General features: G+C 39.8%; 1 protein-coding gene across 3 annotated transcripts in view; it reads right to left on the reverse strand.

Moving 5' to 3' along the window:
* LOC109928116 (IQ motif and SEC7 domain-containing protein 1-like) overlaps nucleotides 1-20,589 on the reverse strand; it is a 440,048-nt gene that overhangs the window by 316,617 nt on the left and 102,842 nt on the right. For 2 of the 3 annotated variants that reach the window (XM_048606299.1, XM_020528121.2), the window contains exon 2: nucleotides 6,370-6,399. The exons of the other annotated variant lie outside the window; for it this stretch is intronic. In XM_048606299.1, coding sequence (XP_048462256.1) covers nucleotides 6,370-6,399 — 30 coding nt within the window. The remainder of the gene's footprint in view (nucleotides 1-6,369; nucleotides 6,400-20,589) is intronic. 3 annotated transcript variants of the gene reach the window in all.

The following is a 20,589-nucleotide window of genomic DNA, read 5'->3' on the forward strand; positions in this document are numbered from 1 at the left end:
ACCAATTCCATTTCCTAGTTTGCTGACAACACCACCATTGCAGGTCAGATCTCAAAAAAACAATGCGATAAAGTGCTTAATGACATGATGTAAAGATAACAATCTCTCTATTAATGCCAGCAAAATGAAGGAGCTAGTCATAGTCTTCCGGAAGTGAAGTGAAGTGGAGAGCACACTCCTATCTGCAATGATCCCAAGATGGAGATGGTCGAGAGCGTCAAGTTGCTGGGAGCGATGATCACCAATCTGTCTTGATCCATGCACGTTGACACCACAGTCAAGAAAGTACACCAATGCCTTTAATTCCTCCGGAGGCTAAGAAAATTTGGCACGTCCATAAAGACTCAAATTTTTATAGATGCACCATAGAAAGCATCCTATCTGGATGCATCACAGTGTGGTGTGGCAACTGCTCTGCCCAAGACTGCAAGAAACGACAGACTTGTGAATACAGCCCCATCCAACACACAAGCCAGCCTCCCATCCATTGACTTCATCTATACTTCTCACTGAATTGGGAGAGTGACTAACATAATCAAAGACCCCTCCCACCCTTTGTACTCTCTTCCATCCTCTTCTGTCAGGCAGAAGGTATACAAGTTTGAATACATGAACAAACAGATTCAAGAACAGCTTCTGCCCTACTGTTATCAGACTTTTGAATGTTAAATGTTAACCTCTTAAATGTTAATGTTGATCTCTCTCTGCACCTTCTCAGCAGTTGTAACACTGTATCCTGCACTCTGTTCTGTTCCCCTGAGACACTTGTTTGGTACAATCTGCTTGTAAAGCATGCAAGACAACACTTTTCACTGTATCTCAGGACACATGACAGGAATCAAATCAATAATTTCCTATGGCAGAGAATTACACTGGCTTACCATCTGGATGAAGAAATTTCTCATCTTTGTCATAAACGGCCTACCCAATATCCTTAGACTGTGACCCTTGGTTCTGGATTCCCCAGTCATTAAAAATATTCTAAGGACTGCAGAAACCACAAAGCATAGTACAAAGACACTGCGCTAGTGGGGTACAGGTAGGAGTGGGAGGAGTTGGCATCTGAAAGCAAAATAGTGCGAAAGAAGAAATCATTATAGGAATATATGCTGGGCCCCCTAGATCAGCGGAGCACTCCAGACTGGTGTTCTTGGCTGGCATCATTTCAGCAGCCAGATGTCCAAGCCACAAACAAAACGAGAAATCGCTGGGAGACATCAGCAGATCTGGCAGCATCCGAGAAGAGAAATCAGAGTTAATATTTTATGTCGGGTGATCCTTCCTCAGAATTGTTCTGAGCAAGGATCACCAGATGTAAAATGTTAACTCTGATTCCCAGCAATTTCTTGTTTTGTTTAATTTACAGCATCTGCAGTTCTTTTAAAATGTCCAAGCCAATTCAGCTGACAAAATGTCAAACCTCAGGAACGAGACAAAATCTCCAAGTACATGGTACTTGTTTTTTTTCAATTCTTCCAACCAATATGAATCTCATGTAAATGAGCAGGACTTCCCACTGGTTAACTTCAAGCAAATGTCTTTCTTCTGCATCCCCACAACATATATTCAAAATTAATACTACACTTTTCAAATATCAAAATTGACCTTTGTGAAGTCCTTTTCAGCAAAGGCCATCAGACCATCATCTTGCAGCAATATGCAGAGTTCAATGTCAAGTTGAACTTTATTAACTAAATGACTCAGTGCTAGTCCACATCTCAAATTACTTTTGTTTACAGAACTAGACGAATAGTTTTATTCCATAGTTGTTCCCCCACTAAACTCAACAGGTTGTATGAATTTTTTTTTAAAAAACAAGGGGAAAATTAAAAGAAACAAGCAGTTGCTGTGTTTTCACACTCGTAATTCCTCACATACAGGAAGTTTGTAATCTCAACTGTACTATCACAGGAACAGAATAGAAGGCTTATATTTTTCCACCGGAAAAGGTGGAGGGACGCTGGAAACAGAACTCAACTCCAGCCTACTCAAGCTCGTAGTTGGTCAGAGTAGAGTGTTGCTGATATTATGGTAGTTTGTCTATTCCTGCTGTAAATTCAGCCTAATTTAGCAGAATTAAAACAAAGGTGCAATAAGCCTATATCCATGCTTATCACTAGAATGTATACTGTGGAAGAAATCCCTTGTAAATCATTCTTCTGTTGCTCTTCAAGGGCACATTAAATGAATTATTTAGAATAAATATTCTCCTTTCACGTGTTTACAATTACAAACATTAACTTAAATTCATCACGCTTTAAGTTCAGTTTCTTGAATATTTTCCCTAAATTAGGACTGTAATTGATGTACAAAAGAACAGTGTTACTTGAAGCTGTTGCAATATGTATGATGCCTACTTTTTACAGAAAAAGTACGTGGAACTCACCCATGATCACATCACTCATTTGCAATGAATCCATCCTCAGCAATTACAAAATTAGAAACATTTAATAAAAGTTCAACAAAAATATGTAATAAATAGCTCATAATTGCTATTACTAAATTTATCTTGTTGCATATTTATTCTGTTTTAGGCCATAAATACTTCTAAAACCTTAATCTACCCAGCAGCATCCTTTGAATGCACAAATCACAGATCTCTGGCTTTACAGATGAAGCCTGCTGGCGACTTGCTGGTTTTATCTGACTAAACAGGAAAGAACACAGATTTATCACCAAGCTCAAGCACTCTCACCCATTTGCTCTCATTACCTTTTTTTTCTGTTCAGTATTCACAAATTACAAAGAAAATGAACAACCTGCCTCGACTGTGAGGTAGCCAAAACCAAAGTACAGTTTTGAGTTTTCTTTTCAGAATCAACACTTCAATTCAACTAGCCACTAGTTCAAATGCATCATTTCAGAAGCAGTGTATAAGAATCATAGAATCCCTACAGTGTGGAGCATCCCACCCAGACCCATCCCCCTGTAACCTACCTAACCTACACATCCCCGATTACTACAGGCAATTTAACATGGTTAATCCACCGAGCCTGCACATCTTTGGACTGTGGGAGGAAACCGGAGCACCCGGAAGAAACCCACGCAGACACGGGGAGAATGTGCAAACTCCACACAGGCAGTCACCCGAGGGTGGAATCAAACCTGGGTCCCTGGCGCTGTGCTAACCACTGAGCCACTGTGCTGCCCTTGTAGAGAATTTCAGTTTTAATATACATTACCAACCAACTTGCAGAAAACATCACAAGATAAATGACTTCAAAACAGACGAGTTAGACTTCAACACAAACAATTAAAACAAAATAAGCTGCATCACTCAAGGAGAACATAGATTTGTTTATCTGTTTAATGAAAACGTCTTTCATACAGACGGAGCTTATTTCTACCTCTACTCAATTGTCCAACTCCTGGAGGCTGGTAGGAAATTCAAAGATTTCAACCATTAGAAAATTCTAACAAAATTATGAAACAATTTTTTTTTGTCCTCCACTGCTACCTTGTTTTATAAACTGTGCATCACTCTCCTTGTCAAATCTTAGTATAACTGGACCAAAATTTTGTTGTGCAATCTGTTCTACTATCAAAACAGATTTGTGGATGCACGATATGTAACACTTAGAAAGACCTTCTGCAAATTAATTATGTGATCTTTTAACAAAGCATGGAAGATATTCATTTTAACTAAAAGCTTATCACAGTACCACAAAAATGCTCATAGCACCACTTTTATTAAGTTGCTTTCCTCGTCAGAAAAAAATGCAACTCACTAGCAAAACCTGGGTATTCAATTTGTTAAAATAAGGCTTATTCGAGTATCAGCAACATCTATAAATAAATGACACTTGTACAGTTTCAAACATTGGATCGGACCTAGGATCTGGCGCAAATCAAGGAATATTTACACAAAGGGGACAAGGTAAACAATCCAGAACCCCTCTGAGGCAGATTAAGATGCAGTGTACTTATGCAAAATGTTATGCGGCCAATAGAATTTCAAACAAAACTGAACACAAAAGATTCATATGGGAATTGGAAAAGCAAACAGTGAGTGAGTAAGAGATCAGCAGCCAACCTAAAAAGGTAATTTAAAAAATCTACTCCGGGTATGTAAATAGTAAGAGGGAGGAAGGAGGGAGAGGGGAGGGAGGGAGGTAAAAACCAAGGAGGAGCTGATTAAGGACCAAAAAGCTAATTCAATATGGAAGCAAGGTTTGCAGCTGAGGTATTAAGTTAATTTCCTTTATTCTTTCATGGAGTGTGGGCATCACTGGCAAGGCCAGCATTTGTTACCCATCACTGTCTTTGGATTTCATGACTTGCTACATCATTTCAGACAACATTTAAAAGTTAACCATACTTGTGTGGATCTGAAGACACATGTTGACCAGACTAAGTAAGGACAGCAGATTAGTGAATTAGAGAGGCTCTTCTTAAAATAAAACAAATCAATAGTGCTTGCATGATCATCATAGCAGAAACAGCTTTTAATTACAGATTCATCAAAGGAGTTCAAGTTCTGCCAGATTTGAAACCATGTCCTTAGAGCATTAACTTGGACCTTGGAACTTCTAGGCCAAATGATATTACCATTATGCCACCATCTCCCTCAACATTTTGTATCTCTCTCTTTCAAGGGAGAAGCAGCTGTGCAGACCATGGTAAGAGAGGTGAGTAAAAAGGAGAATTGCAAATGTTATACTTTTGTTCAAAAAAGGATTTAGAAGTCCAGCAACTACAAGCCAGTCAGTTTAATCTCAGTGATGGGGAAGTTTCTAGAATCTGTAATTTGTGCCAAATCTGGACAGATATGTATCAATTAAAAGGAAGACCAGCGTGGATTTGTTCAGTGCATATCATACTTCACTAATTTGCAGATTTTTGTATAAATATTAGTGGGTAGCGGATATTTTTCAGACAAGAGGAAGGTTTACGAAAGGAGTTTCTGAATTAGTAGAGCTAGGACTCCTGCTCTTCCTCGTATAAAATGGCTGAGGCCTCGGTATGAGGAGGTCACAATTTCAAAATTTTAAGATGACAAAACTTGTAACTACTACGAATAGCAAGAACGATCTGTTCAAGTTTCAAAGGACTGACAGGATGCTAGGAATAGCAAACAAATGGAATATGAAATTTAATGCACAAAAGCATGAAGTGATTTTTTTTGGTAAAAAGAACAGAGACAAAACCAAATAAAGACTTCAATTCCAAGGATGGTGCAGGAGCAGAGCAACCTGGGTGCAAACAAGCATGTGTGTCATTCAAAGTAGCAGGACAGGTAGAAGGCACAGTTAAATAAAGCATAGAGCAACCTGAAGTACACAAAGCACAAGAACAAGGAAGTTGAGTTAAACCTGTATAAAACACTGGCTCAGCCTCAGCTGGAGTACTGTACCCCGTTCTAGGTGCCACATATTAGGCAAGATGTGAAGGCATTACAGAGTGTCCCAAAATATGGTTCCAAGGATGTGGAATGTCACACATATGAATAGACTAGATAAGTTGGGATTGTTCTCCTTGGAGAATAGAGAAGGTTGACAGGACGTTTGTTGAGGTATTCAAAACTGCAAAGAGCTCGGACAGAGTACAGTGGGAAATTACTCTGTCTTGGGAGGATAGAGAACCAAGAGGCCACAGATTTATGCTAAGTGGCTAAACAAGCATCAGCAACAAGAAAAAAACAATTCATGCAGCAAGTGGTTAGAAGGCACTGCCTGGGAGGGGGATAAAGGCAGATTCCTCAAGGCATTCAATAGGGAAGTGCAACATTATCTCAAAAGGAGGACTAAAAGGAGAAGATGGGCGATTGATTGCTCCATCAGAGACATGGCATAAACATGATGGACCAAATGGCTTCCTCCTGTGCTATAAACATTCTACAATTCTGTGAACAGGCTACATGCATACAATCATCCTCTGAAATAGATCAACATGCAAGTCAGCTATCAAGGCCCCAAATAACAGAATCTCCTTCCTCAAAAGATACGTTGTCATGTCAAGTATTGACAATAGATACAAACAAACCCACGTGTTCATTTCTAATTATATCTCATATTTATTTTGCAAATAAATAATTTCAAAGCATTTCCAAAGCCATAAACCAGTCACGATGCCTGAAGCTGAAGAATGCAACAACTCACTGCATTCTAATAAAAACTTAATTCATTTACAAAATGAAAGAAATTATGGCACGATTGAGCAATATGGATTAATTAAGCTTCACTGCAAACTGTACTGAGGCATTCTAAAAAAAGGTTACCACTAATGACTCCTTTTCTCTTTCATAATATTCAAATTTGAAAGTGTAATAATTCAACAGAAATAAAAAAAAAATCAAATGGCACACCATCACTTAAATACAACATTCCAATGAGAATACCATAATATGAATATTGGTGATTGAACACAAACCTGACACTTCTGGAGCTCTCTCCTTCATATCTGTGAAATAAAAAAGGTAAATGATCAGGACAAAAGCAAAACATGAAAAAAAAAACAAACCTTTTCATTTAATTAGATTTTCAAAAATCAACTACTGAAGAGCTTTGAAATGACATTTACTCAACTGGTTTAAAATCCAATTCCCAAGTAAAATGTTATGAAATGTTTTATGTGGCATTATTACAACTGCACACATTTAATGTACGTTGTTAATTACATAAGTACTGAATATCAAAATCAGAGAATAAATCAGACCAGAGAATATAGGAGAAAACGTTCAAGATTTTGTCTGGAAAAAAAAAAGGGAACTGATTTTTGGGTTTAAAATTATCCCTCCTGAAATTCAATCAATTAACTCAATGTAACATCATGAGACCATAAGACATAGGAGCAGAAACTAGGCCATTCAGCCCATCGAGTCTGCTCTGCCATTCAATCATGGCTGACAAGTTCCTCAACCCCATTCTCCCGCTTTCTCCCCGTAACCCTTGATCCCCTTGATAATCAAGGATCTATCTATCTCCGTCTTAAATGTACTCAATGACCTGGCCTCCACAGCCTTCTGTGGCAGTGAATTCCATGGATTCACCACTCTCTGGCTGAAGAAGTTTCTCCTTATCTCCGTTTAAAAAGGTCTTCCCTTTACTCTAAGGCTGTGCCCTCGGGTCCTCGTCTCTCCTACAAATGAAAACATCTTCCCAACATCCACTCTGTCCAGGCCATTCAGTATTCTGTAAGTTTCAATTAATGAGCAAATGATTTTGAAAGGAATGAGAGTCTTCGGTAATAAAGGCATGTGCATTTTGAACCATGATGTTAAAAAGGAGTTTACATGCATATTAGCTATATTCTTAGCATCATTTCCTCCACGGAAGTTTATAGCATGTGGAGTTTTATGGCACGTGAGAACAACAAGTGACGAAGTGTCAGCTTATCACTGCAGGTCATATGTACAGAATAGTGTCGGTGATCTCTGCAGGAAATAGGTTTTCTGCATTATCCCAGTGTGTCAATACCCATAGTTCAATCATATCAAGACCAAACTCCATTCTGAATTTGCAATTTAGAGCTAGTGTTTGGAGGGTATTGCAAAGACTTGTTTAATTCAATGGCAAAAAATTGTATGTTTAAAATTCTACATTAATTATTATAAAAAGATTGAAAAATTAAGCAGCATGCCCAATGAACCTGGGCTGGATTTTCATGGGAATGGCAATCTTATGCAGATTTACAATCCAGCCCTTTCTGTTGGCCCACGTTTCAGAGATGGGATTCAGATCGTGGCTTCTTCAGAAACACGGAGGCATAATTCCATTCTGACAGTTCTTTCATAGAATAGAATTGTCAGAGGAAGGCAACCCAGGTCCGTTTTCACCACCATCAGCCACCATATTCTGAAATTTACAAGCTCCTTCGACAGTTGCCGTAACATGGCAAGCACATAAGACAAGTATGATGTTAGGATGCCAGGGTGGAAAGAAGCATGGGGGCCAGGTAGGTGCTGTCATTATTAGAATAGGAGGATGTTCAGGCCCAGAGGCAAGGGGCAGGGAAGAGAGAAATTGGTGCGGGTTGGGTCCAATGTGAGCAAGATGTCATTCGGAGTGTGAGAATTAAGTATGGAGTCAGTTGACTAGTTATTCAGGCATTAAAATATATATTTAATAGTATAACTTTTTCTAACCATCTTACTTATCCTCATTGGATCTTCCAAATTCTCTGATGTAAGTGGAGAAGAATTGCCATCAGAATTTTCAAACGTCATGGCATAACGGGAGTCCCTATACGCACTGGAATAATGACTGTCCGGCCAGTGGAATATCTGGACCTCAGTTATGGATTATGTTTGAACTTATCAGCAGGCCAAACATTGTTATGAGGATTTGACACAACATATTCCTTATTGACCTCAAGGAGCTTTGACAATTGTTTATTCAAAACACACTGCATGTAACTGCACTACTGGATTTCTTCTATCACTAGCTTAGTTGCCACCTCAAAAAGAAATTCCTGTATGCTTGTAAATAACTAACTGAAAACTAGAAGAACCAGGTATAACTAAGCTTGATTTGCATTTTTATATTGAACACTTTAATAAGTGGAGGCATACTTTTTGTTTCATTTCAGAATTTTTCTACAGTGGTGCTCGCATGTCTGTTGTTTGTTGAGAATGCATTTTTAATACCCGTTTACAGCTTTGGATAGAGCTCAAGGTGAATGGTTGGTACATTATGAAAGATGGTAGAAAGAGGGAAAACACATTACTTTGCAACAGTTTAGTATCATAGAGACTCATACAGTAGGTCAGCCAGCGTGCAGGCCAAGTCAGAATAAAAATGTTTTGCTAGTTTAGCACTCTAAAATTCAAGATTGGGAAAAACATCCTGAATGAATTAAGTGACAAGCAAAAACAAAACTGCTGCAATCAGAATGCAGGAAGGAAAAAAAATTGTACATTTGCTCTGAAAAGTACTTTGAAGTCATGAAGAGGAAAAAAAACTTCAGAAAGCAAAACAGTCATGCCAACTGAACAAGGAATTTGAAGTGAAGACAGGATGACCTTCACTGAGGTTTGAGTATGTCAGATTATTGTTGAGGATAAAAATGGTGGAATCATTTCTGATATTTCTAATAAAAATATTAAAATAGTTCTTGTAAAGTGCAATACGATTGGTACTTTTTTTTCCTTCTGTCAACTCTTATGTCCTTTTGTTAAAAAGTACATTTTGAGCTTCTTAAGTTTATTCAGTGACTGCTATTCACTTGCTACGACGGTCAAGAATACAACTTATAATCTGTCAAGCCAGGCTTCAGACATTTGACATGTCCAGTATTATCAGTTTGGATAATTACAAAAATGAGGGTTTGTCAAGGAGCGAATGATTTATTTTTCTGTTAAAAAGATTTACATCTTCATTAAATTGGTGTACATGGAGGTTATGGAACATAACGTACTTCTCACCAATCCTCTTAAGTGATATGATTTTCAATATGGCTTTGACTGATATGAAGCCTTTTCTAGTGTAGAAAATGTAACAGCGGATTACCTTTGACTAAGGCTAAAGAGAGAATCAATGGATAAGTAGAAAACAGAAATAAAAGCAGCATAGCATAAAAATGCAATAGTAGGAACTGCCAATGCTGGAGTTTGAGATAACCAGGTGTGGAGCTGGAGGAACATAGCAGGCCAGGCAGCATCAGTGGAGCAGGAAAGCTGATGTTTCAGGTCCGGACCCTTCATCAGAAGAAGGGCCTTTTTGCAGAAGGGTCATCAATTTTCCTGCTCCTCTGATGCTGCCTGGCCTGCTGTGTTCCTCCTGCTCCACACCTGGTTATGGCATAAAGATGAGATGCTTGAAATGGCTACCCGACTTTTAAAATCAAGAGAAAACCGAAATAGATGCATCACAACTAGAATTGACCAAGATTCAGTTACAGATGCAAATCCTTGAACTGGATGAAAAAGTGAACTAGAAAGGGTGGAGAATGAAGAAAAAGCAAGAGTGGGAGGAAAAAGATAAACACTGGAATATATTGGGGGAAAAAAGAGGGGAGATGTGTGATGGAAAAGAAAATGAATACAAAAAGCCTGAATTCCCAAAGACAGTGGGAAATTAGACCTGACCAGCAAGAGAAACACAAAAGATGAAAGATGATCTAATCAGCTAGAGGAGGATTTGGATTCAGAATCCAATGTGGGATTTGATTTAACTAGAAATTGGCATTGAGTACATAAATTTAGAAGAAAGTGTGGAAAGATATGTTACCTAATTTGACAACATAGCTCTGATGGTGAAGTGGTCAAAAGATGCTTGGTAATTAATGTTGTAGAGTGTCCTGATAAGTATAGCTGTGAATTTATAGACCAGTTTGTCAGAACACCCTGCAAGGAACTTGTCAGTGCTGATGAGCTTGTCCACAAAGCTCAATGAAAGTGTAGAAGTATAGGAAAAGAAAACTAATGAGACCTTTGCAGAAGTGCAGTGGAAAAAGAAAAAGAAATGCTGTGGGATCATTGAATTCAGTCAATAACATTAGAAAAAAAAATTGACAATGTCAGGGAAATGATGATTATGTAAGAATTCCAAAATAGCATATCAGAAAACCCCAAAGGCTTATTATTTCGATAAGCATCAACGACCAAACATCCACGCAACAGTAGCTCTGGCAGAGAACTTAGCCCAAGTGAGGGAAAATATCACATTTGTGATGGACAATGTCACTACTGAAATGGGTCATAGTAGTTGAAGCTCACCAATTGTAATGGTTCCAAAAGCAGATGGATCACTAGAATTGTGGGGTGATGAGGAGACAATCAATGCCACAACAAAGGTTGATTCAAATCTGATTGGGGGACTGTGTTAAGAGGATTATGTAGACAAGCAGAATTTACACAAAAATTAAATTCCTAACAAGGATACTATGTTTCAGTGACTGATAAAGCCACAGAAATGAGTTTTTGCAACCCCGATGAACTTCACCAATGCAAAGACAGGTTATTCAAAATGCACTAGCAATTTTTTTCAATAGTTAACCAATAAGCTCAGAGGATTATCCAACTTTTTTTAGATTACTTGATTGTGGCAACAGAGGAGGACCACGTAAGTGATCAACCAGTCCAATCAAAAAAGCCAATTTGGTAATAAATTTGAATCAAATCATAGAATCCCCACAGTGTGGAATCAGACCCTTCGGCCCAACAAGTCCACATCAACCCACAGAGCATCCCACCCAGACCCATTCCCCTATAAACCCATCTAACCTACACATCCCTGAACACCATGGGCAATTTAGCATGGCCAATCCACCTAGACTGCACATCTTTGGACTGTGGGAGGAAACCAGAGCACCCGGAAGAAACCCACGCAGACACGGGGAGAATGTCTGTCTGTGTGCAGGTTGCACAGTCACCCCAGTGGGGAAATCGAACCCAGGTCCCTGGTGCTGTGAGGCTGCAGTGCTAACCACTGAGCCACCATGCTGCTTTTTTTGCACATACAGCTAAAAATTTGGCTAAAAATGAACTTGGCAAAGCAAAAAAGCAGCATGTTTGGGCAAGTGAGGGTCAAAGTCAAGTGACATCTAGAATACCTAAAATCTTAGGCTTTCCCGTGTCCAGGACAAAACTCAAAATTCTGTATTATTATGACATTAATGGATTTTTATCAGAGGTCAGTTCCAAATTTCTGCACCGCAGTGGCTCCTTTGGTATGTTTGTTAAAGAAAGGCAAGAAATTTCAATTGACAAGGGAATGTCTTTGACAGTTTGAAAGCTGCACTGGTTTTAGCAGCACTGAATTATACTGAGCCATTTAAACTGGCTGTTAATAACAGTGTTGGTGCAGCATTCTTACAGGAAGGTAAGAACTAAACAGAAATATTCAGAAGGTACAAAGAGAGACATTAAAATGTTGCAGAGCCGATATCATACTAAAGCATACACATAACAATTCTATAGAGACTTATTTACATGGATCATAATCCCCAAACGTCTTGAAAACCTAGACACATCAAGAATTTGAGACAGTTTTATTGGAGTTTTACGCTACAACCATTCAAACAATCCTTCAGGTGGCTGGGAGAGACAAAGTGGATGCTTTATCAACAGCAAAAATGAAGGAAAATGTTTGTTGTTATCAATATGTACTTGTGTAGAATGATTGTTATTGAAAGTCCTAATAGGAATGTTGTTACCATCAAAATGAAATCTGTCAAAGAATAGATACAGTAATAAGAAGTTGCAATACCTATAAAGATATCTTTTTTATTCATATGGGGGTGCGCTGAAGATTCAGTATTTGGAAATGTGTTTTAATGTGAAACAAAATTGCATAGTTTTAAATGCAATTTCTATTTTCATATTGTGTTTGTTAAAAAGGGAGGCATGTTTTAGTTTCATTTTCAATTTATTCTGAGTGGTACCAGGGTATGTGAAGTTTAGTGCTGAATGCATGTTAATGTGGTTTTACAGGCGTCCAGTGTATTTGGGGGGAAAAGGCAAAAAAAAAGATAATTGTCTATTAACAGTTCAGGATCAAAGATAGAACCATTCAGGTGGTTGGGTAGTGGACAGATTCATTCAGAGCTGTTAGTTTAGCAGATCCCAAAGTATCACTACTGGGTTTACAAAACATGCTCAGTAGAAAAACATCCAAAAAAACAGAAAACTGCTGGAAGCTGAGTGTATGGAAAACACTTGTGCTTGCTCTTAATTTCGTAGACAAATGAGAAAGCTTCAGGAATCAAATGGAGTCATGTCAACTGAACAAGGAATTCTGAAAGGAGGCAGGGTGACCTTTTTTCTGAGATGTGAGTATTAATCTTATCGTTGAGACTAAAGTGGCTGAATCTCTATCTCGGATATTTGTAGTAAGCCCACTGCAAATAGTTCTGTATTGTGATTTTTTTCCTGGCATGCAATAAACGTGTGCTTGCCTTAAAAGTAGATGGACAGCTTTTTCTAAATAGGTTCACTGACTACCACAGTAAATAAAATCGGAAAAATATAAATAAAATGATCTAATTAACTCAAGTCTCACTCTCGAACTGACTTGTTCAGTATCATCAGCTGGAACCATAACATTAAAGTACGGTCTTCAGCAGGAGTAAAGTTTTTTGAGAAGATTTGTAACTCGGGTTGTGGACTTGCTTGCCAAGCCAGTGTGTTTGGTTGCAGATGTTTTGTCACCCTGCTAGGTAACGTTGTCAGTGCGCCTCCAGTGAAGCATTAGTGTTCTGTCCCACTTGTTCTTTATATGCCTTGGTTTGCTGGGGTGGTTGGCATCACTTCTGGTTCTGTTTTTCAGTGGTTTGTATATTGGGTCCAGTTCAATGCGTTTGTTGATGGAGTTCCGCTGAGAATGCCAGGCCTCCAGGAATTTCCTGGCATGTCTCTGTTTGGCTCGCACTATTATTGATGTGTTGGCCCAGTCAAATTTGTGTCCTTCTTTGTCCGCACGTATAAGGACCAGTGAGAATTGGTCATGTCTCATGGCGGCTGGTTGGTGTTCATGTATTCTTATTGTTGGTTTTCTCTCAGTTTGGCCTATGTAATGTTTCTCAGTCCTGGCATGGTATTTTGTATATTACATTAGTTTTATTGGTTGTGGGTATGGGGTCCTTTTACTTTCATCAGTAGTTGCTGCAGGGTGGTTGTTGGTTTGTGGGCTACCCTGACACCTAGGGGTCTGAGTAGTCTTGTGATCATCTTTGATATGTCTCTGATGTACGGTAGGGTGACTAGTGTGTCTGGCCATGTTGTGTCTTCTTGTTGTGGTCTGTTGAGGAGATAACGGTGAATCGTGCTTTTTTGGGTATCCATTCCTATTAAAAACTCTGTACAAGTGCTTCTGTTCTGCTTTGCACAATTCCAGGCTGCTGCAGTGTATTGTGGCTCATTTGAATAATGTCCCAATGCAGCTCCATTTATGGGTGTTGGGGTGGTTGCTGCAGTAATTAAGTACCTGATCCGTCTGTGTGGTCCTTCTGCATACGCCAGTCTGGAGTTCCCCCACGTGGGAAACTGCGTACACAAAAACTTTATACTCCAACACAACCAACCAAGAATGGACAACCACACTGGAAAAAACCATCACCATACAACAAAAGCCCAGAACAAAAAGAACAGCCCGACATGAAAAACTATCCAAACTCACCTACAACAATGACACAAACATGGATCAAGAACATCTCAGACCGACCACTTAGACACTGAGAAGACCATCCTCGTACGCGGACCAAATTATAACTACAGAGACACCAAAAAACTGACTTCCTAGAATCAACACGAAAGAACAATGGACTCACGAAGGAAATACAACAGATCATCAGACAGAAGACAGCCCCAGCACTGAGCAGAAAATGCAAGTGGAACACATTCAATACAGAAGAGAAGAAAGCCCTGGAAAGACTCAAGATAGACAGAACATCGTAATCTTACCAGCAGACAAAGGACGCATGATAGTAATCCTTAATAGAGCCCAATACATCAAGAAAGCCAACGCATTACTAGCTGATACTGACAACTACCAACAGATGGCGATAGACCCAGCACCAGAGTTACAGAACTGGATCAAAACAATGCTGATGAAATTAGACAAATCAGGAGAAATCAGCAAGACAGACTACCAAAAAATAAAGCCAGAGGGATCCAACACACCCCTCTTTTATGGGCTCCCCAAGATACACAAGCCAGGGGTCCCCCTCAGACCCACTGTCTCACTACCAGGCACACCAGCATATAGACTTGCCAAAGAACTACGATGGAAACTGAAATATTTAGTTGACAACTCTACCCACTCCACCCACGAATTCCTCAACATCAAGGACACCAGAATAGAAGAGGATGAGATAATGATATCCTTCGACATAACAGCGCTGTTTACACCCATAAACATCAACCCAGCCAAAGAGACAATTGCTGACTGCTGGGCGAATCAGGAAGCCCACGACACAACAGCATCAACAAGGACAGCACCCTGAAACTGCTGGATCTGTGCCTCACAATCCACTTCACCTTCAACAACCATGTACTCAAACAAGGCAATGGAACACTAATGGGATCCCCAATATCAGGACTGATCGCAGAAGCGGTAATGCAAAGGTTAAAATGAACAGTGCTTCCCACTGTCCAACCCACACTCTGGGTCTGCTACGTGGATGACACCTTCATGATTATCAAACACAAGACTAGAAGAAACCCACCGACACAAACATCCTCCTCACTGGAATAAAATTCACAAACAAAGAAGAACAATAACAAATTACCCTTCCTGGACAAGAACAACGGGGAACTCCAGACTAGCGTATACAGAAAGACCACACATACGGACCAGATTCTTAATTACTGCAGCAACCACCCCAACACCCATAAATGGAGCTGCATCGGGACATTATTCAAAAGGCCACAACACACTGCAGCAACCTGGAAGTGCGCAAAGCAAAACAGGAGCACTTGTACGGAGTTTTTGAAAGGAATGGATACCCAAAAAGCACAATCCGCTGTTACCTCTGCAACAGACCACAACAAGACGACACAGATACAGCCAGATACCCTACCGTACATCAGGGACTATCAGAGATGACCACAAGACTGCTCAGACCCCTAGGTGTCAGGGTAACCCACAAAGCAACAACCACCCTGCAGCAACTACTGATGAAAGTAAAAGAACCCTATACCCACAACCAATAAAACTAATGTAATATACAAAATACCATGCAAAGATGGTGAAAAACATTACATAGGCCAAACCGGAAGAAAACTGACAATAAGGATACACAAACACCAACTAGCCACCAAGAGACACAACCAATTCTCACTGGTCTCAATATACACAGATAAAAGGACACGAATTTGATTGCGACAACACATCCATAACAGCGAGAGCCAAACAAACAGACATGCCAGGGAATTCCTGGAGGCCTGGCATTCCAACTGGAAATCTGTCAACAAACACTGAACTGGACCAGATATACAAACCACTGAAAAACAGAACTGGAAGTGATGCCAACCACCCCAGCAAACTGAGGCATATAAATAACAAACAGGATAGAACACTAATGCTTCACTGGAGGTGTACTGATGATGTTACCTAGCAGGGTGATGAAACATCTGCGACCAAACACGCTGGCTCAGCGAGCGAGTCTACAATCTGAAGACCATACTGATACTTCTGTTTCGGTTTTAAAAACTAGAAATGTATTTTATGCTGTGGAATGCCCTTCGGCAATTTTCCAAGCAAATGTATTTCGTTTACTAACTTATAATTGCTAGATTCGGGCCTTGTTTGTTTTACTGAATACTGTAACTCTATTTGGTAACCTTCAAAGCCTTCATATCTGAAGTATTAAAGTATATTGAAAAACATCAACTAAAGCTTCACTAATTTTCTCATTTTGCTGTTGTTTATTTCCTGGAGAATGATATGATGGTTTGTAAAGAAAAGAACCATTATACCATGCAATGCTGAACATCATTTGCTGGTATGGTACAGATAACGCTGAAATCAAGCGCATCCAATTAAGGTTAAAGTGGAGTACCATGAATAGAGAAATCACAAGGCAAATTAATAGCAGATAGATTTTAGCAAAGGTTGCAGAGTGGCGTATTTCTCAATTCCCAGTTTCATTTCTGAAGAACTCTACGCAAAGATGCCTTTAATAAAACAAACGTTTTGCTCATAAAAACACAAGAAATTCAAGCACACGTTTTCTGAAAAAGGACTACTCTCCATGTATTTCATTAGACGGTCAGATCAAACCAGCACACAAATATTTGCTCACACAACTACATCAAAAGTAAAAAGCCATCCTGCAACAGGCAGTACAACTTCAACTTTTGTTTGAGTTCTCATTTGAAAGGAGCCAGAGAGGAAAAAAAAATATCATTGACATGATATATTAGTAATTAAACACTTTGACATGCTATTTTTCAAAATGTAAGCACAATTGTAATTGGAAATGTTGGTCTGCCTTCCAAACATTTTTACTACGCAGGATGTGAGAAATATTAATTGCATCACCAGGATAAAATCCATCAAACTGCAAGGTTGGAGGAGGGGATGAGGGTGGAATTTAATGCCCTTCTTAATAGCAAATTGCACATTGAAATCTCAATGTCTTCTCTCTCCTGTCCTAATCAAAATTATGGCAGATAGCTTGTGAACTGCCTCTTTACCACACAGCCATGGGACGCCCTTAGCACACGCAAGGGCCTCACTCACTGGAGCAAACTGGGGACTCACCCCACTGAGCCTAAAGGCAAAACCCATTAGAAGTTGCTTAGAGGCTTAAAAGGGGCCTCTTGCATTCAGTGGTGCTTGGCGTATCTAATAGAGGGACCCAGCAACGAGCAAGTGCCATAGCCCCTGCCCTTGCTGTCAACCTTAATCTCCTATAACATCACCCTTCTGTCTTTACTCAGCTTGGCTACTGGTCTTGCAGTTGGTCAGGGTCAGGACTGCCACTCCCAAGGTCCGTGATCCTGGAGAAGGCCTGCTACCGCACAGCAGGCTTCCAAAAACGGGATGACACAGGACTCTCACCATCTCTCCAGCTGGCAGATGAGACTTCTGGCACTTGCATTAAATTCCAACCCAATTTGTGACATCTGAAACAATCCTGATCACAGGATTGCTAGATTGTGCTACATAAAAGCGTAGGATCTTAAGTGTAAGGTTAATATTGGGCTGTGCCTTAACCATCACCCAATGATGGCAATTATGTCCACGTGGGCTGGAGACACCTTATCACATACCTCTGGAGCAGGAGGGACTTGAACCTTCTGGCTGAGAGGTAGGGACACTGCCTCTGCAGAAGACCCCCAAAGAAGAGGATTGTGACCAAGTACTTGGAAATGGGATTCAAATAGTTAGGTGCTTGTTTTTGCCTATCGTCAACTCAAATGGGCAAAAGAGCCATTTTCTGTGCTGTAGACTTCTACGACAGTTATCTTTTGTTAGTAAAGGAAATCACCATGCTGCCGCTAACTGTACGGTTTGTACAAATGAGATTCCTACATGTTAATATGGGAGTTTTATAACATAGGATTAAGCAATCTATGGGCAAGTACAAGTGACTGGCTAGTTCTGTGCCTTTGTGCAAAGTACAGAAACTTTATAGAAAAGCTAAGTAAATTTATATATGCATGAATGGTCATTACTTAGTGACAAAAGTTATGAACAGTATGAATAAGTTAGCAGGGATTGGAATCACAACATAGTTGCTGATAAGAGATAGCAAGAACTGCAGATGCTGGAGTCAGAGATAACACAGTGTGGAGCTGGAGGAACACAGAAGGCCAGGCAGCGTCAGAGGAACAGGAAAGTTGACATTTCAGGTTGGAACCCTTCTTCAGAAAAATGCTGATAAATTTTCAAATAAAACAAAAAATTGTGTTCAGATGTCCCTTTCAGGACACAGCTGGATATGAATATCTGCTACATAAATTGGTTTTGAACCTATGAGCCAACTTGCCTGTTTGCCAATATTGGACACTGGAATTGCTTTCTGTTCCTACCTTAATTCATTCTTGAGAGCAGTTGAAGGTGTACAGATCCTTAGCACTTCCTTTATCATGCATTCTTATTGCTGCATCTCTACATTTTTTCAAAACTTGATGTATTTCAATACTATTATGACCAGGATAAACGAGCAGTGACAAATAAGGGTCTAGGCCCGAAACGACAGCCTTCCTGCTCCTCTGATGCTGCTTGGCCTGCTGTGTTCATCCAGCTCTACATCTTGTTATCTCACATACAAACCTAGCTCATTTTTGATTGCTTTCTCTTCGTGCTCCTTTCCTTAAGGAAAAAAAAAATCAGTTCTCTCCAAAGACCAAGGTTGTTTAGACCAAGACTCTTAAATAATACTAATGTCTTAATGAACACTGCCAACTTAGATTACAAAAAAAATTGAATTCACACGTTCCATGTCCTACTCAGTTTCCACAGGAATTTAATTTAGTGCTACTGAACTAACCCAGGTTAGAGGCTGAGGGATGACTTAAGAAGTTTATAAAATCATGAGGGGCATGGATAGGGTGAATAGCCAAGGTCCTTTTCCAAGGATGGGGGAGGCCAAAACTAGATGGCGTAGACTTAAGGTGAGAAGAGAAAGATTATAAAAAGGACCCGAGGAGTAACTTTTTCACGCAGAAAGTGGTGCGGGTATGGAACAAGCTGACAGAGAAAATGGTGGAGGCAGGTACAATTACAACATTTAAAAGGCATCTGGATGGGTACATGAATAGGGAGGGTTTAAGACGGATATGGGCCAAATGCTTATAAATGGCACTAGGTCAGATTGGGATGCCTGGTCAGCACAGATGAGTTTAACTGAATGGTCTATTTCTGTACTGAGACTCTGTCTTTAAAGATAATAGAACCTCATGAGTTTTTATGACAAATCAACAGTGGTTACATGTTCACCATTAGTCTAGGCTTTTAGCCCAGGTTTTTATTTAAATATTTACCGTTTGCCTTAGTTGTATTTGAACCCATGTTCTCAGAACATTAGCCTAGCATTCTGGATTACTTGTTCTGTGTCATTACTACTATGTCACCACTTCCCCTAAGTCCCTGGGATGATTTGTATGCCATGATATATGGCAATTTGATTGAAAAAACGTGATGGACAGTGTCAGCCTGTCTGCTATTACTTTCTTCTAACTCAACTGAAGTGCTTTTTTTCTCTCCCTGCCCCATTGATTATTGGTGCTGTACCTAACATACACCACTAAAATTGCTTGATATTTCTAGCTGAACAAACACGGACAAAAACAGTTTTAGAAATTGAAGTATCTTTTCAGGGCCAGCTGGAACAGAGTTGATTGAGAGTTGGTGATGCTCATTGGGCTTCATATTTGCTACAGAGCGACCACATGGACTCTTGCGGTACAGTAGTAGTATCCCTACCTCTGAATGAAGAGGCCTGGGTTTAAGTCCTACCTGTTCCAGAGGTATGTTATTACATCTGATTTGGTTGATTAAAAATACTACAGTGTGACCAAGATGGCTCTTTTGTGGTGCAAGCATTAGTCTCCAGGCCAAGGTTCTTCAATAGTCTCTATAACAACATCTATCATATTGATGGAACTTGCACCCAGCTGTAATCAGGCAAAAATACCATATTTCACTCGAGGCAAGAATCTCTTCTCATTGCACTAGAACATGGTTTTAATCTACTACACTTGACCAAAGGAACTGATGGATGCCTATGTTGATGGGGGCAACAAAACTACCTTACACAGATTGTACTTTCCTCATCTGACCACCTCTGTCTGTACCCAACAGTGCTTCCAGAAACCCCTTCTGCGCAGCTGCACCCCTGTAACACAGAAGAATTACTAACAGCAGAAAGACAAAAAACACAAAGCAGTTGGAGCTGTACTGACAGCTAGAGATCATCTACATTCTCTGCAATAACAACTTTTTGTCTTATTTCACGTTGCAGTACTTTTTAATTGCATTTAAAAGTTTCCTTGTCTGAACACATGGCCTGCAGTCTAATAAAGGCCAAGCCCCAAGGCTGCTGGATTATACAGGTACAAGTGTAACAACCAATTTTACAGAGAGCATACACAACATGTGAAGTAGCAGCAGACTGCTCATAACATGGTGACAGAGCATGTGGATTCCATTTAACGGCCTCCTACAATGCTGGCAACTTGGAGGTCTGATGACTTCTTCGGAT

This window comes from Rhincodon typus, chromosome 16 (genome assembly GCF_021869965.1).
Source record: "Rhincodon typus isolate 14 chromosome 16, sRhiTyp1.1, whole genome shotgun sequence".
NCBI lineage: Eukaryota > Metazoa > Chordata > Chondrichthyes > Orectolobiformes > Rhincodontidae > Rhincodon > Rhincodon typus.